Here is a 19,059-nt window from a genome sequence, read left to right as displayed (position 1 = left end):
TTGCTAGACTTGCCAGGCTTCACAAGTTTGTTGCACAATTGCAGCAAGTCCACATTGCAAGACTCCAGATCAACTTTTTAACATTTTGCAAGTTCTGGTTCAGTTATGTTGTGCAATAGTCCTCCCACCACAGGGGTCACTGTGGCTGAATTTTCATGCTTTAGACTTGCAGAGCTCTTGCTGTAGACGTACCACTACAACTTTGCTCTTGTTAGAGACTTGCCATGCAAATTTGCTACAAATTGGAAAAGTGTCAACTAGAACTTGTGCTTTAAGTGCTCTGCAAATGTGCAACTTGCCAGTGTAAATGTACAGCAATTTAACAGGCTTTAACAGGCTTATAATTCAACACTACCACACATTTGTGACAAGTTATACTTGCTATCTGGGTAGCAACCATCAGTGCTTCTGGCTGCCCCTGCCTTCAGAGTGCCCCTATAGCAAGCCAAAAAGTATAGTATAGAGTGCCCCCTATAGCAACCCAGGTAGCAAGAATAAGTTGCCCCAAATTTGTGGCAGTGTTGAATTGCAAGTCTGTTATCTTGCTGCACATTTTCACTGGCAAATTATACACTTGCAGAGCACCAGTGTTGTCAGTAACTGCGTTAAAGTAAACGCTGTTACTTAACGCAGTTACCTTTTGAGGGTAACGAGTAATCTAACTGATTACTCTTCCCCTCATGGTAACGCCATTCCCATTACTCAGGCGGCGTTACCGCAATTACATCTACCGCCACTAGATGGCAGCAGAGTAATTGCTTCTGCCGGCGCTGTGAATATGAATATGTTATACTGTGTGCCCAACCTGATCAATGATCCGGGGAACACATGGCCGGAACAAAATGTTCCACAGTACAAACGTTCCCTATACAACACAGTGTACACAGCAACATCTAGTGGTCAACATGGTAAGTGCAGGACACCTATACAGACCAATGATCAGCAGGTTATTTTTGGTCAGTGATTTCATCTCTTCATCAGACAACAAAGACAAATCTGACATCCCCATTCCAGATCCCTGGGGGGGTCTCCATACTAACAAATTGTTGCATCTAATAAAGCTTATATAAGATAAATAAAATAATAAACAATAAACTATAGAAAATTCTAATAACGCCTAATATAATATTTTAATTTACAGACTCTGTAAATGTCAAGGGAATGTATATTATAAACATACATTTTAATCCAGTTAATAATTTGGATGTAATATATAGCAGATGGATAAGGGTTTTAAGTCCTATTAGCTGGACATACATGGTGGGACGGATGCACCTACTCTGCGATATACACGAAATCACCATTTGTTTCCGGTTTTCTTCTCTCAAGGATCTGGCATTCTTTTGTCTTGGAGTATTAACTCACTGCTCCCTGGCAAGCGCCCGTCACCTGCATTCTAGAAAGGAAATGATCTCAACAAAGCATTGTAGAATATAAAAAAAAAGTCAGTTACTTTGCTGAGTAACTAATTACTTTTTCAATGGAGTCACTAACGCAATTACTTTTTCGGAGAAGTAATTTGTAACTGTAACTAATTACTTTTTAAAAGTAAGATGAGCAACACTGCAGAGCACTTGAAGCACAAGTTCTAGTAATTCAGCCACAGTGACCCCTGTGGTGGGAGGACTAATTCACAAAATAACTGAACCACAACTTGCAATGTGGACTTGCTGCAATTGTGCAACAAACTTGTAAAGCCTGGCAAGTCTAGCAATAGCTTAGCAAGTCATTTTCAAACTTGCAGCACAATTACTTGCTATCTGGGAAGGTAAAAACACTTCTATCTTTAGGATCACTCCCTTCCTTCTTCTGTCCAGGACTACATGTCCTATGGGGCACTGCACGTCACACATTCACAAGTTCTCAGGCACCTAGATTTTTTCTTTCTAAATGTAATACACAAGGATTGTGCTTTTCTGAACACTTGGAAGTGTGGTAAAAGATCCCTTTCACACTGAAGGCGTTATTATTCAGGCGTTTAAGCGCTAAAAATAGCGCCTGAAAAACGCCTCCCATGCCTCCCTAGTGTGAAAGCCTGAGTGCTTTCACACTGGGGTGGTGAGCTTGCGGGACGTTAGAAAAAGTCCTGCCAACAGCATCTTTGGGGTGGTTTGGGAGGGTTGTATACACCACTCCCAAAATGCCCTCCCATTGAAATGAATGGGCAGCGTTGCCGAAGCGCTTCGGCAGTGCCGCAACACTGGTGCTTTTAACCCTTTATTTTGCTGCTAGTGGGGGTTAAAAGTGCCCGCTAACTGCCAAAAAGCGCAGCTAAATCGACAGTAAAGCGTTAGGGTTAGGGTTCAGGTTTCCCATTGAAGAATATGGCTAGGACTCAGGAATTGGAACAGGGACCTCCCCCAAAGGTCAGAAGGCGGGTTCCCAGAGGTCAAAGGTCACATGGCGTGGCTGACCCACCCCCACCAAAGTGTACCGCCTACCCCAACTAAGTCGGGGAATGAACAAGTCGGGGAAAGCTTTACCGATGACGCGTCTGTGGCCGAGTGTGAAAGGGGTCTAAAGGTCCATTTAAAAATAAATGGGCACTGGTCTTATATTTGTGTCCTCTCAGGTTCATTTTAATTTGTAATAACTGCTAAAATAGTTTGTTTCTGTCTTGTAGGCTGCCTGATGAGGGTGCCAAGTTCTCAACTCAGGATACAGATCTGCAAGTCCATTGCCAACTTTTATAATGCAGAGATGACAAAACAGCAGGCTGACGGTACAGAAGCTGTAATGTACAACACACTTTATGGAATAACCAGATCTGGTCAAGCTTTTCAATGAGTTGCCTGCTAAAAGCTCAAACATACCACTCAATTCACACTTGAGAGTTTTGTAGCTCCAAGATGCACAGCAGGCAAAATCCTATACATTTCAATGGCCCCTGTTCACATATGAGTGTTTTGTCAGCTGTAGCAAAGTGCCTGTCACTCAAAAAATACACAAGCTTCTTTTCAGGCAGACAGAAGTCTTTGTTGGCCCCATAAGACTTCAATGGAGTTGCCTGAAAATGTGTAACATGAGTGGTAGGAAAGAACAGTATTGGGAGTTTAAAGGTGCAAAGAAATCAATCAAATTGATAATACCAATTTCATCGTTTTATTAACTGCTTGCCGACCAGCGCATGACTATAATGTTTGCCATAATCTGCTAGTATGCACAGAAAATATAGTGAGCCTCAAATAATAAAACTAATGCAGCCACCATGTCTAAGGACTGGTAACCTGCAATATATTTTAGTTTTTGGTTTGGATATTCTTTTAAGAAGAGCAGCTGTTGGTGCTGACTTGTGAATTCTCTAATGGCATATTAATCTTATTGATGATTTGTACAAATTATCAACATTTATTTGCTGTCTGCCCAAATTTTTCTACACAGGTTTTCAACCAACCAGCATCGCTTACAAGATACAGATGGCTGAAGTGGGGGGTATGGCAGAGACCCTTGTTTTGTCTCTGACGTTGCTTGAGAATCAACTGCAGGAGAAGATAGCACTGCTGAAAGTACTGCAGCTTTTCTCAAACTCCATTGGTATGTATGATGACATTATATAAGCTCAGTGTCTCATGTGACGGTCCCACTTTTACATATATAGTCGGTTACATTTATTTTTTTGTGATTGTTTGTTACAGTGATGATCACTGTAACAGCAATAGTTTTAACTGTCATGAATGGCTTTCATTCATGACAGCTTGCTGTAATTGCTGTGATTGGTTACAGCAATGACCTGGTACAAGGTGGCAGTGAATGGCCCTGCGCTATGTGATTACTGTGATCAATCACAGAGATCGCAATGCCATTCATGACAGTTTGTTTACATGTTATCACTTCGGCCACTCGCAGCGTCCGGAAACCAAGCGGTCATAGGATCACACCGCATGAGGCGCGCGACTGGGAAGACATCCCTAGATGCCCTCCCTAAATGGAGAGCCACCCTGCAGCCTTTTTTCGACAATACAGCAGGCGGAAAAAGGTTAAAAGAAGAGGGGATGCTACATCGTGGTAAACATGGCTCTGTCGCAACTTTTTGAGATGTGTTGCTCCATCAGTTTCAAAATCACCTTATTTTTTTCTTAAAATGGTAAATTTTCTCAGTTTAAACATTTGATATGTTATGTTATCTATTTTCTGTTGTGAATAAAATATGGGTTTATGAGATTTGTAAATCTTTGCATTCTGTTTTTTTTTTTTATGGTGAATTTACACAATATCCCAACTTTTTGGAATTGGGGTTATATTTAAAGTGGAATGGAACTTGAAAGATTAAAGATTTTCTGTAAGGTAAAATTACCCCAATGAGAGATTCATCCCGTACCCAATTTGTCCAAAAATAAAGTTTGGACAGGTGTTCCACATGATGCTTACTAGACATGTGCACACTGAAATATTTTGTTTCGGAATTTCGGTTTCGTCCGAAAACTACATTTATTTAATTACTCGTTTTTATTTATTTTGTTTAGTTAAAAATGCATTTGTCCAAAAATCCGAATTAATTAAGGTCGAATATGTCAATTGACGGCTTATGGTGTCTGTCGAATGTTCTAAGAAGATTTGACGAAGCAGCTAAACTGTACGACGCCGCAATTGTACACTTCCGGTCGAATGCCCCGCCCACAAGCGATAGTAGAATTCGAATGTTGTATGACTAGTAATAATTATATTTATTAATTATAATTACTAGTCAACCAACATTAGAATTCTTCTATAGCCTATGGGAGGACGATTTGATCATAATTGTCCGCTCGCGGCGATCGTATGTTTTTAGCTGCTTAATCGAATCTTCATGTCTCTATAATGTCGAATCTTTTTTCTCTATGTAGAATAATCTTGGACTAATAGAGTTAGGTTAGGCACATTCAACCGCAAGTTTGATAGACACAGATCGCTATTGTCACCGTCATGTCAAATCTTCTATCTATATCAAACTGTTGTCGCAACGAAACGAAAATAAAGCATTTTTTTATGTCGGAACTTTCGGATTCTGCGCGTTCGTTATCGTTTGTTAAAACAAACACGAAAATCCCTGAAATTCCGACGAAAATGCATTGGTATATATGCAGGAAAAACAATAAGGAGGCATTACACATTGAATTCATTGGACTAGTGGCCTGGCCTAATAACATTTTACATTATTTAATACCTTGGAGGTATTAACTTTCGTTTCTTCAACCTGCTAAATTTCAGTTTGTATATCTTCCATATATACTAATGTAGTGTCTGCTACTAGAGATATGCACGATGGAAAATTTTTGTTTAATTTCAGATTCATTCATTAAGGTGATAGTTTTGTTTCATCATATTCGTTATGATAGAATGATTTGGTTTCGGCATTAGTTTTGTACATTTTGGATTCGTTTCGAATATTCGTTGTTCCAAATCGATTCGTATTTCAGAGCAATGGCTATATTCGTTTTGACCTGTTAATTCATTATTTCAGGAGATTACTTTTGCACTCTGTTTGGGTTGGATGGAGATTGATCCATCAGAATCTCTGAATCCTAACATAATGAATGGAACAAAATGAATTGTGGATTCATTCCTTATGTTATGAGTCAGATTCTGATGGATCCACCTCCATCCAGCACAATCACATAAAGTAGAGTAGCGCTCACCCCCGAAAGAGCCGCTGGTTATATTTGGGATGGCCTGTTACCTCTGTGAGCGTCTAGGGTAGATGATGAGAGCTTTAGCAAATGATGGAGTGTCCAAACAGCAGGTGTCTTTTCTTGTGCTTTTATTTTGCCCAACACGGCAACAATAAAACTTGAGGTAGAGAGTGAAGAAGTAGCAAGAGAAGGAAAAGCAGATCCAGGCGTAACGGTGCGGAAACAATACGGTTTCCGACAACACTTTGCTTTCGTCAACCACGTTACTCGCGTTACTCGCGTTACTCTCAATCCGAGGTTCCACTGTATTGTCATTCAGAGATTCGTATACATGCGAATAATAAAAATTTTGTATGAATTTGAACCAAAATCGCACATCTGCTACATACGTGACATTTTGTGAGCTGACTACCATAACATCACACAGCAATGGCTACAATTTTGTACGCAGTCATGTTGCGTGGTCGTGTCACCTCTCAGTTCACTATTAGAACATAATTGCCATTTTGAATGCTGGTAAAGTGATTAGGAGAAAAAAAGACTTCATGGATGCACAAGCAATTTAATTTACTTGTGTTTGATGTCTACATCAATAAAAAAAATTAAAAATAACAACAATACTGAGACAAGGCAGGCTACTATTTCGGGTATCTAGCATCTTAAAGTGGACCTGTCACACTGGAAACCTATATGAACCACTTGCAATCCTTTTATCTTCCTTCTATGTAGAGAACTGTAAGCTTATGGCCAAAGCGCAAGCTGCCTGCCGAATCTGTTCCCGACTCAATGACCCCGACCCCTCTGGACAGGTTCTCTTTCGCTCCTCTGAGATTCTCTGGAATTTACTGGAAAATGGACCTAAAGAAGAAATCATTAATCAGCTCAGTAACATAGAATGTATCTAGTAAGGACATTTATCATATTTTATCATTACAACTCTGTCAGTCCCTTATTTATGTTGAAAGTTTTAAATCCTTTCGGTCAGATTACAGATTACAACTGTGCTGTGTGAGAGTCTGCCTAACTGGAAAGAATGGATTGTTTGGGTAATCTCTTGTAGACTAAATGGCAGCTAACCATACATTTTACAATTTTCTTTCCTTCAACCATGGGTTAAAGGAAAGAAAATAGCTTGATTCCCCCATTAATACTGTCAGTGCTGATGGGGAATCACTCCTGAAGCTCTGTTGTGTTCTGCTGGTGGCTATAGCTGCTGGCAGTGATCGGGTGAAAAAAAGGCAGGCTGGTTGTACTGAGGGTAAATGATGAATCAACCAACCTGCCCATAAACAGAATAAAATTTGGATGGATTGTAATTTGTCTATGGTCAGCTATAGTAAACCTTATTGATATGACAATCAGTCCTGAAACAAAATCTGACCAGGTTAATAGCAGAGGGGGAGGGGAGGGGGGCAGTTATACAGATGCATTCTATGCATTAAGGTGAAAAACCTTACTGTCACTCAGCAGCCCCCCCCCCCCCCGAGTCCCAGTTATACTTACCTGAGCCAGCCCTGTGTTTTCCACGACGGGAACGAGCACACCAGCTCCGGCCGGTGTCTTGTGTTCTAATTGGATAGATTGATAGCAGCGCAGCCATTGGCTCCCGCTGCTGTCAATCAAATCCAATGACGCAGGCACCGGGGCAGAGACAAGTCCTTCTGTCTGTCAGCAGACACAGCAGCAGGTCACAGGAGCGCACCTGCATGGGTGTCCCGAAGGAGAGCGTTTCTCCAATGGGGCACTTGAGAAGAGGAGGAGCCAGGAGCACCTCTGATGGACCCCAGAAGAGGAGGATTGGGGCCACTCTGTGCATAACCAACTGCACATATGACATGTGTTTTTTTTTTTTTTTAAACCCTGAACCTTTACAACCCCTTTAAATGTGCAGGTCACGTGATCGCTATTCCTTGCCTGGCAGATCACAGCCCTGCGGGTGGGTGTTTCCAAATTGGGAGGCATGTACGTAATTTATAAAAGTGACGAATGCCACCGAGCATCAGCGTTTCCAAGGAGGTAAAAACGTGAACACATACACAGCGGCATAAGGTCACTTCCCCCTGCAGATTTGCATCAACCATTCACAGCTAGGCTGGCTCTGGAACCCACTGTCAATATCTCGGAATGGTATGACAGAAGACGCGGATCGGCTAGCAAGGTCAGTTTTCAACCTGAAAGTGAGGAACTGGCAGGATCAGCCAGGTAAGCCAGAAGAATAATTGTATCAAATTTTTTTTTATATAAAATGCACCGATGAAATACAGAGAGACAGATATAATAAATTAGATTTTTGTGTTTACAAACACTAATGCCTCGTACACACGATCGGAATTTTCGATGGAAAAAGTCCTACTGACTTTTTCCATCGGAAATTCCGACCGTGTGTATGCCCATCTGAGTTTTTCCATCAGATATTCCGATTGAATTCCATCGAAGTTTAGATAGAGAGCATGTTCTCTTTTACTCCGATGGAATTCCGTCAGAATTCCGATGTGAGTTTGGTCGGACAAAGGTCCGATCGTGTGTACTTTGGGCTTTAGAAGTTTCAGAGGTCAAGGATCCTCTGACTATTTACCAGTTGTATTAGATTGAACAGTCATTTAATATATGGAAAGTACTACATACCCTGTAGTGCTAGATTGCCTAGAATCCTGCACTGCAACAACCTGACATGCACACATAGGGCCAGATTCACAGAGATCGGCGTATCTCTGTGCGGGCGTAGCGCATCTCATATGCGCTACGCCGACGTAACATAGAGAGGCAAGTACAGTATTCACAAAGCACTTGCTCCCTAAGTTACGGCGGCGTAGCGTAAATGGGCCGGCGTAAGCCCGCCTAATTCAAAGTAGGCTGGTAGTGGGCGTGTTGTATTGAAATGAATCGTGACCCCATGTAAATGAAGCGCCGAACGAAGGGTGCATGCTCAGAATCATGTCGAATTTACGCCGTAGGATACGACGGCTCAATGGCAACGACGTGAACGTAACCTACACCCAGCCTCATTCACGTATGACTTGCGTAAACAACGTAAAATCCGACGCTTGTTGCGACATCCATACCTTTGCATTACTTGCGCCTCATATAGCAGGGGTAACTTTACGCCGGACGTACGCCTTACGTAAATGGCGTAGCTTAATGCGATGGGCGCGAGTAAGGTTCGTGAATCGGCGTATCTAGGTCATTTGCATATTCGACGCGTAAATCTACGGAAGCGCCCCTTGCGGCCAGCGTAAATATGCACCCAAGATACGACGGCGTAGGAGACTTATGTCGGTCGTATCTTGGCAAAATTCAGGCGTATCTGATTTCCAGAATACGCGTATAGATACAACGGCGCACATTTGGACTTACGACGGCGTATCTGGAGATACGTTGTCGTAAGTCCTTTCTGAATCCGGCCCATAGGGTTTGATTTACTAAAACTGAAGAGTGTAAAATCTGGTTCAGCTCTTCATGGTAGCCAATCGACTTCCAACTTCAGATTGTTAAATTTAGCTTTGAAGATGATTGGTTTCCATGCACAGCTGCACTAGATGTTGTACTCTTTAGATTTAGTAAATTGATCCCACAATGTTTTACAGATCAGTCCTTATCCTTGAAGCTTGCAATCTAATGTCACTTGCACAGTCATACAAGCACGTACATGTACATTTTATGCCAGCCATACACCGGTTGAAAAAGTAATTCAAACGTGTTTTCGAAAAAATGAACATCTTGGCATCGAAGCAAACAAGAAGTATATACAAATCTTAAAGCGGTGGTTCCCCTAAAAATAAACTTTTGACATTGCATTTGCTACATTAACTACAATTAGAATCGGCTGGTTTTATTGAAAAAATACCTCCGTACGTAGCGTTTGCTATATTCGTTCCCACCGCCACTTCCGGGTACGATGCTGGCGGTGGGCGTTCCTAATTGATGGACAGGCATCCGACCGACGCATCCATCGCGTCACGAGATGCCGAAAGAAGCCGAACGTCGGTGCGGCTCTATACGGCGCATGCGCACCGACGTTCGGCTTCTTTCGGCATCTCGTGACGCGATGGATGCGTCGGTCGGATGCCTGTCCATCAATTAGGAACGCCCACCGCCAGCATCGTACCCGGAAGTGGCGGTGGGAACGAATATAGCAAACGCTACGTACGGAGGTATTTTTTCAATAAAACCAGCCGATTCTAATTGTAATTAATGTAGCAAATGCAATGTCAAAAGTTTATTTTTAGGGGAACCACCCCTTTAATGATTGTGTGTTTCTTGTATGTACTATTGCTATGCTCTTTATTTTAGACATGACCGCTTTGTTGACACAAACGTTTATCTTCCGGGTTAAAGCTTTTTTCACACATGCGCAGTACTAACGAGAAACACATTATTCTTTATATTTATCGTTTGGTAGAAGTTTTACAAACATTTCCTTCGATTATTTTTTTTTTATTTTTTTTTGCATTTTTTTTTTTTGGTTTAAAAATCTCACAACTGATTATTGATTAGTGGCCATTAAAGAGGAAGTAAACCCTGATGTGTGTTACCTCCTCTTTGTTTCCCTGCAAAGGTAAAGCATAATGGGCTACTATACATTGCATAGCAGTCCATTATGTGACACTTACTTGCAGGAGAAGCCTGCTATGTCCCCGTCTTCCTCGCTAGTAGCGAGCGTCCATCTTCACCCCTCTTCTTCTGGGGATCACAAACTCCGGCTCTGGGACTGGCCGGAGCCACATGACGTCTCTCCTGGCATGACCCCATTCACAAAACGGCACGCCGTAGACATCGGTGCTGTAATTTTTGCAAATATTTTCTAAACCATGTAGGTTTAGGACAGGGTTTGACAAATTTGCTTGGAATCTAGGAGCCAGCTAAAAAAGTTAGGAGCCAGAAAACGCACCCGGTCCCACCAAGCTCGCGCGCAGAAGCGAACGCATACGTGAGTAGCACCTGCTTTTTTTAACCGGTATTCAAATCACACATGTGAGGTATCGCCGCGATTGGTAGAGGGAGAGCAATAATTCTAGCCCTAGACCTCCTCTGTAACTCAAAACATGCAACCTGTAGAATTTTTTAAACGTCGCCTATTAAGATTTTAAAGGGTAAAAGTTTGTCGCCATTCCACGAGCGGACGCAATTTTGAAGCGTGTTGGGTATCAATTTACTCGGTGTAACATTTTCTTTCACAATATAAAAAATTGGGCTAACTTTACCGCTGCACAAATATGGTGCGACAGAAAGTATTGCAATGATCGCCATTTTATTCTCTAGGGTGTTAGAATAAAAAATATATATAATTTTTGGGGGTTCTAATTAGAGGGAAGGAGATGGCAGTGAAAACACATTAGAACTGCTGTTTTACTTGTAAAACGGCCACCACAAGATGGCGCCAGATCACAGAAGGAAGCTTGGCCTGCAGAAGGCCGCAAAGCCGTGGCCTCAATTATCGGCGGGCGTAGGCCCGCCGCAATCACGCGGCTGGGGAGGTGGGGGCGCACGGAGACACCGGATGCTCCGTCTCCATGCACCCCCGCCACACTGGCCGGTAATTGAAGCCGTGGCTTTGCGGCCTTCTGCAGGCCTAAGCTTCCCCGGGCGCCAGGTCATAATTTCTTGTAGCAATTGCGACCGGGCGCCCAGATTTTGATGAGCCCTGGTTTAGGAGATATTTGTTGCACCTACAGGTAAGCCTTAATCTAGGCTTACCTGTAGGTATAAGTGGTCTGTAAGGGTTTGCAACCACTTTAACGGTACAAACATAGAACGAACTGTCCAAATGACAGATTTTTCATCCAGTGTATGGGCACCATTCGTTTGACTACTGGAAAGGTATTTAAGTCGTGGAAGGAAAAAACTCCATTCAGATAAATGCCTTTTGGAGGGCATTGAAGCCAGGAGACCAACACTGACAAAAACAGCAAACAGTAATAACTGAGTAGGGATTCAAAAGTTATTAACACAAAATGTAAAATGTTTGCGCACTGCCTGATCAAACCAAGCTTATCCATCGTAGTATATGAGAGAAAAACTTCTGTTGTTGCTCATCATAACCAGTCTGATTCTCCCTTCCTCTTAGTGCAGTATAGGTAGATAAAAGGAAGGATCTGATTGGCTGTTATGGACAAAAAGTGCAATTCTTGCTATTCATAAATGAGGCCTATTGTGTCTGTTTCCAGCGCACTCAAGGACTCCTTTGTACGTCTACTCACCAATGGCTATAGACATTATGACCGGCAGCTGCGAAATGATCTTTTGGTGATCGCTACATTGATCGCAGAGAACAATTGCTCTCCACTGGTTGTAAGTAGTACAGGGTATTCAAACATGGCGCTTCCCCCTCACCTGTCCTGTCTTGTCTTTCTTTGCTTGTCTACTGTATGGCCTCCATAGTAACCTAATATGTGAACCGATGTGAAACATGATCTGTACACAGAGTACCTACATTTTGGCCCCTTTCACACTGCTATGACTTATTGGCACGATTTTGACGCGATTTTCAGGGAATGCCTGTGTAAACTTGAGGCCTATGGTCCTCAACTCACATGAAAGTTGGACCGAAGTAGTACAGGGACTACTTTTGAAGTCGGCACAAATATTAATGGTTATCACTGGAAATCATGGGGAACGACTTGTCATGCGACTTTGCAGTCCCAAGTTGCAGGACAAGTCGCACAGACCCATTTAGTATACGGAATAAAACTTATGTTGTGCTGGTGAGGCTCAATCTTCTGGATCTCCAAACTTTCTAAACAAAGGGCCAGTTTACTGTCCTTCAGACTTTAGGGGGGCTGGACTGTGGCCAGCGAGATTAGATGATATCCTGGTGTCACTGGAAGTAAACAATGTCCTCTCTTTGGGGAGGAATAGTGCCCCATCATTGGTGTTAGTGGGAGAAATAATGCCACATCATTGGTGTCAGTGGGAGGAATAGTGCCCCAATGTTGTTTCATTGGGAGGAATAGTGCCCGGTGATTGGTGTTAGTGGGAGGCAGGGATGGACTGGCCATAGGGACTACAGGGAGTTTCCCGGTGGGCCGATGGCTCAGTGGGCCGTTTTTTAAAACAGAGATGCTGCTTGGAGGACTTTTTTTAACGCCCTGGCAGTGCCCCAGTGTGAAAGCACTCAGGCTTTCACTCTGGGACTGCAGCGGAAGCGTTTTTCAGTCGCTTTACAGGCGCCCAAAAGCGCCTAAAAAACGCCTCAGTGTAAAAAGGGGTCCTACACTCACCCCCTCTCATTTACACTCACTCTCTTTTTCTTACACTCACCCCCTCTCACCCCCTCTCCCTCAACCCTCTCTCTCTCTCTCTCTCTCTCTCTCATTCCCCTCTCACCCTCTCATGATATACAATAATGGATGTAGGGGCCTTTTGGTGGGCGTGATTTTTCGGGGGGGGGGGGGGGGGGGCATTTTATTGAATTAAAGTGGGCTGGTTTGGATGAAGTCCAGGGCCGAATTTTTGTCCCAGTCCAGCACTGGTGGGAGGAATAGTGCCCCATCATTGGTGTTAGTTAAAGGAATAGTGCCTCATTATTGGTGTAGGTGGGGGGAATAGTGCCCCATTGTTGGTGTCAGTGGGAGGAATAGTTCCCTAATGTTGTGTAATTGGGAGGACTATTGCCCTATTATTGGTGGTAGTGGGAGGAATAGTGTCTCGTTATTGGTGTCAGTGGGGGGAATAGTGCCCCATCCTTGGTGTCAGTGGGAGAACTAGTGCCCCAATGTTGCGTCATTGGTGGGAATAGTGGCTAGCGAGAGTAGAAAATGTCCTGGTGTCACTGGAAGTAAACAATGTCCCCTCTTTGGTGTTATGGGGAGGAATAGTGCCCCATCACTGGTGTTGGTAGGAGGAATAGCGGCTCGTTATTGGTGTCAATGGGAAAAATTGTGCCCTGTTGTCAGTGTCAATAGCAGGAACTATGCCCCACTATAACTGACAGTGGGGGGAATAATGCCCCAAGGGCAAGAAAAGGGCCGCAGTTTGGAGAACACTGTTCTAGATCTTTGAAAGATTATCATATTTTTAATGTTTAATGGACGGTTGGGTAATGTAATGACATCATACACCAACATTTTTAACCCTTTCATTATTATTTTTTTATTTCTTTTTTTTTTATTATTTACCAAGGGAAGACTATCATGCTAATCTATATATTCCCAATTTTGGTACCTAAACCCTTTATACCCTTATCCCATGAAAATAAAGGGTTTTTAGCTAGAAAGCAGTTCAAGCAATGAAAAAGGATAACAGTGTGTGTGGGTAGAAAATGTTTCATGTCATTCATGCTTTGCATTTTATACTCAGGAAAGTGGATTTGCCAAGCAACTGATCTTGTTTGCGACTTTCCCTGAAGGTGAGTACACATTTGTTATTAATATATGGGATATATACATACATGTACTGTGTGGATATATACATATACTGTATTTATTGGCGTATAACACTCACTTTTTTACCCTGAAAATAGAGGCTAAAAAGTGCATGCGTGTTATACGCAGGGGGCTGTGGAAAGTATTTTCCTGAAACTTACCTCTGAAAGTTAGGGTGCGTGTTATACACCGATAAATACGGGTATATAAAATCATTGGCAAAATTGATGCTGTATCTAACAGTGATATGAGTAAAAAAATGTTTAACCTCTTCCCTTCTAACTAGTTAAAAGCCACAACCCATTGGTTAAGAGTTTAAAGCTTTTGCACAAGCATGAAGACTTTGAGATGAAGAAGCTGTTGTTAAACATGATGGTGGTGTTAGCCAAGGATCTTTCAACAGTTCAGGTAAGATTTAGTGAATATACTTTTACGGGAAGCCTGTAAAACTAAACTTCAGGGCACAAATGAATGCAGCTCTGTATTCATGAATGCATTAATATAGGGGTGGCCAACCAGTGGCCCGGGGGCCACATGTGGCCTGCGGAGCCCTCTGATGTGGCCCGCAACCTCCTGCTCTGGAATGGTGGGTTGGCAAGCCCAGATCGCAGGTTGCGACCCGCATACCAAAGCATCAGTGTTGTGAATAAAGCTGGTGGTAGAGGAAGAAAGCGGCTGCGGAGCAGAGCCCCATAAACCGATGTTTCCTCTACAGCGTCAGCTTTTGCCACAGGTGGAGTCTATGGCAAAGTTCAGCTAACCCACACGATAGACACAGGTGCACTACGCTGCACCCGCGGTGTGGGTAAACCACAGCGCATCAATGTGAAAGCAGCCTTAGGCCCTTTTCACACGATCAGCCTGACCAAATGGGACCCTCAATTCACCTCTATAGAGCGACCTCCAATCCGAAAAACAGCAGGGAATTTTTCTCCTTCCACCCTCCATCAGGGCGGATCGGAGGGCCTATAGAGTAGCCGTCACCTGTCATCCGCTCATTGTGGCCCTTGATTGGTTACCAAGTTGCCTAAGTGGCCCTCGCTCTTCAAAGGTTGGACACCCCTGCATTAATAAATGTATTTTTAAATGTAAGCAGTAGAGTACCTAAATTTGACTTGGTATCAGCCTTTTCCAGTCCCTTGTACAGCAGAGCTCAGATTGGGAGAGGAAGATGCAGCACAAGTGGCTGGTCAGTTTTGATGCAGTGTGCATTAGCTAACAAGAAACATGCTGATAGGAGGGAGAGTGCAGAGTGACAGAATAAGGGACAAAACCTGTGAATGTTCCTTAAAGCAGAACAAACCCCCTCCCTCCCCTATACTTTACAGCAAAATAAGCTGCCATCTTAACTTCTGTTTGATCTACAGTTGCTCTGGTGCTGTACACGTTATGATGCCAGTTATTTAATGGCTTGACAGTTTAGTTGAGAGAAAAGCAGCTATGACAACTATCATTCATGGCATGCCTTGAAAGTAACTGTTTTGGGATACAGTCAGACCAATGGGTTTAGTTCCTTTCTAACTGCAGTAGAGAAAAATTTGATATTGTACCCTGCCAGACAGGGCCTGGCTGCACTGTGTGGCGTTTAAATCTCATGGACTGGATGGACAGTAATACTAATTCTTTAGCAGGTAATCTGCTTCCTTATATGTATTTTAGCTGTTTATCATAATTTAAAGCTTAATTGTATGCAAATACCTCTAGCTGTTTTTTTTGTTTTTGTTTTTCTTTCATGCTGGGTGAAATGTTCCTAGAGATGTGTGTAGAAATAATGATTGCCCTAGTAAGGGTGTTCACACTTAGTTAAAACTCTGTGTTGTAATATGTTGGCCGATTTATGTGGGATATTATATTATTATATATATGTACACATACAGTACAATATTGACCAGGCCAGAATTCAATGGTTGAGTTGTCCGAAGCCAACTCCATTTTAGCATATCAAAGGGACAGCTGATGACCCTTTGATATGTTGATCTTATGCAAGTCTACCTAGGTGTGTGAGGTATGGCCTGTTAACCTAATTGAACATTTCAATAGGGTACATTGTTTACATATTTGAGGAATTAGACTTGAGGGGGTAACAATAAGATCAAAGAGTATTTTTGGTTGACCTAGCAGAAACTCCCTCCTAGTTCACTAGTATTTCAGGGGGGACTATTCAAACTGGCAGTCAGTCTAGTCATTCTCCATGAATATGAAGGCACAGGTCTAGGAAAAATGGGACTCTGCAAGTATCTTATGGACTTTGTTCTGTGTTGGACGTCAATAAAGTGCATCTCTCTGGATGAATCGGGTTTCTGCAGAAATTACTAACATCATCATTATAATAACTACTAATTAATTATCTACCCACTATACTATATTGCTACATTGGTGCCGTGACTCGGACGGTATAGTGGGTAGATAATTAATTAGTAGTTAATATAATAACGATGTGAGTAATAATTAGTAGTTATTATAATGACGATGTGAGTAATTTCCGCAGCAACCCGACTCTTAGGCTGGGTTCACACCTATGCAAATTGAATTCGGGTTTCCCTGCATCCAGATTGCATGACAGGAGATTTGGAGTTGGTTCACATATCTCCGTTGCGGCTGTGGAGCAGCTTGTGTGTTGTGCGTCTTTGGCTCAGTTTATAGGTCCAAATTCAGGCAAAGATTAGGCCCTTATTCATCCCTGAAATAGACAACAGGGACGCACCGGACCCCCTGCTGCAAGCCGCATCCTTCGGAGGTGTGAATCCAGCCTCAGCCAAAGTGACTCTAAGTTCTTAGCTTGTATCCTGCAGATGGTACAGTAAATTAGTTATGACAATGATGCTGCCACATAATGACTGTCTGTCTATGTCACTCATTTAGTTGCTCTCTGATGGAAAGGCGGTTTTAGCCCTTTTTAACTATGTCAAAGCAAGTGAAAAGCCTGGAATCCATGATTGGCCTGCTGCCCGTTTTGAAGACTTACAGCTTCATGCCATTGCAACCTTATCAACAGTGGCCCCTCTGCTGGTGGAGGACTACGTAACCTGCCAAGGGAATACACGCATACTCCTCTTCCTAGAGTGGTGCTCCAGCCAAGGTAATGCCAGCACATGACTGCCCCTCTCCTGTAACTGTGCAGTCATTTAAATAGGTACATTCATGTTTTGATATTTAAAAAAAGGGTAAAAAGCTGTGAAATAAATTATTTTAAAATGAGGCTTGGCTTTGTCCATGTGGGCAAAGAGTCCTCAGCTCTTATTAAAGAAGTAGGGCCAAAGCTCTTTTGGTTGTACCTCTCCTGTAGGTAACAGGAGTGCACTTCGTTCTGTATTCCTGTAACCCATATTCAGCCAACAGCAGGCTAAAGTCCACTGGCAGCACTCAGCTGGTCCAGACTCTGGAGAGATACAGACTTTAATGTCAGGATCCACCCAGATGCTGCCTGACCTGTAGCTGGCTCAGCCTCTCAGCGTGCCGATGGGAGACTGAGCCAGCCGCTACCATTCTCCTCCATAGCCAGGTGCTCCAGTGAGCACTGGAGGGGCAGAGCTGAGATCCGGTGACTGACAGTCACTGCCTCTCCCTGCTTACTGAAGACCAAGAACTGAGCAATCAGTGGTTTTTGATCACTTGGTTCTCGGTCTTACAGGTGGCAGAGGACAGATGTAGCATCGGATCAATGTTGCATCCATATAAGTAGGTATGTAGGTTTGTTTTTTTCAAACCTTATACTTTTAAACTCTGCCTGGAACTGGGGAAGCCCTGTCAGAGCTTCTTCTTCTCCTCACTCCCAGAGGGGGGTGTAGTGTCAGGGAAGGGAAGAATAACATATTAGCAACATGTTGGCTTAGTGGTTAAAGTGGTTGTAAACCCTTACAACAAACTTTATGCTACAGGTAAGCCTATAATAAGGCTTACATGTAGCTACCTAGGATATCTCCTAAACCTGATCAGTTTAGGAGATATCTCCTGTAAAGTAATAGGCACATATGCACTGAAGCAATGGCATGTGACGTTGATTTCAGTGACTGTGCCATTACCGGCGATTTCCGCACGCATGCGCAGGAGTGACGTTTTTGCCGTTCCTTTTCCGGAGCCGCAATACCCGGAAGTAACTCCGGGACGACATGTCGCCGGCCAGTGCTGTGTCGGGCACTGCAGCGGGGGCTTCGATCCCAGGTGAGTATTGCATAATGCGCTAGAATTCTATGCATGCTAGCTCATTATGCCTTTGTCTTGCAGGTGTTAGAACTTTTTTTTTGCAAAATGGGTTTATAACCACTTTAAAACGTCTGTTTTGATTCCCAGCCAGGACACGATCTTCATGGAGTATGCATGTTCTCCCTGTGCATGAGTGGTTTCCCGTGTACTCTGGTTCCCTTATAACATACTGAAAGGTTAAATTGCTTCTGTCTAAATTGTCTCTGGTGTGTGTATGCATGTGAGATGGAGACTTTAGATTGTTATCTCCTTTAAGGCAGTGACTGATGTGAATGTACAGTATGTATTGTCAGTGCTCTATATAATCTACTGTGCAAAAGATTTGGGCAGTGTGAAAAAATGTAAATTAAGAATGCTTTCAGTAATAGAAGTACTAATAGTTCATTTACTTTCATTTTGTTAATTGATAAAAAATAAACAGAAGCAAAATCCAAATTAAATCAATATTTGGTGTGACCTCCCTTTGCCTTCAAAACAGCATAAATTCTTCTAGGTACACTTGCACACCGTTTTTTTTAAGGAACTCGGCAGGTAGGTCATTCCAGACATCTTAGAGAACTGACCACAGATCTTCTGTGTATGTAGCCTGCCTCAGTCTCTTGCTACACCAGTCTTGAAATGGTGTATGACCTGTGACATGAAACTGTCTTCCACAACCTCACGTTAGTAGCAGAGTTTGGCTGTTCCTTACCCAGTTTTAATCCTCTTACACAGCTGTTTTTGTTAATGGAAAATCGGAATCGGTTGTCGAAAGCACCGTACTAACGGTCTGAAAATCGGCAGACCACTAGTCGGACAAAATTTTACTTCCGATGTTCGTATCGTTTATACGGGCCTTAAGAATTGATGTTGGTTTGCCGCCAAAGGGTAGTCACACCAAATATTGA

The 19,059-nt window shown here is 42.9% G+C and overlaps 1 protein-coding gene across 2 annotated transcripts in view; it reads left to right on the top strand.

Annotated features, from left to right (window-relative positions):
- CFAP69 (cilia and flagella associated protein 69) overlaps window positions 1-19,059 on the top strand; it is a 67,666-nt gene that overhangs the window by 20,497 nt on the left and 28,110 nt on the right. For both annotated transcript variants that reach the window (XM_040352445.1, XM_040352444.1), the window contains exons 6-12: window positions 2,624-2,722; window positions 3,382-3,534; window positions 6,339-6,513; window positions 11,774-11,897; window positions 13,905-13,953; window positions 14,256-14,377; window positions 16,832-17,048. In XM_040352445.1, coding sequence (XP_040208379.1) covers window positions 2,624-2,722; window positions 3,382-3,534; window positions 6,339-6,513; window positions 11,774-11,897; window positions 13,905-13,953; window positions 14,256-14,377; window positions 16,832-17,048 — 939 coding nt within the window. The remainder of the gene's footprint in view (window positions 1-2,623; window positions 2,723-3,381; window positions 3,535-6,338; window positions 6,514-11,773; window positions 11,898-13,904; window positions 13,954-14,255; window positions 14,378-16,831; window positions 17,049-19,059) is intronic.

Source organism: Rana temporaria, chromosome 5 (genome assembly GCF_905171775.1).
Source record: "Rana temporaria chromosome 5, aRanTem1.1, whole genome shotgun sequence".
NCBI lineage: Eukaryota > Metazoa > Chordata > Amphibia > Anura > Ranidae > Rana > Rana temporaria.
This window is presented reverse-complemented; position numbering and strand designations above follow the sequence as displayed.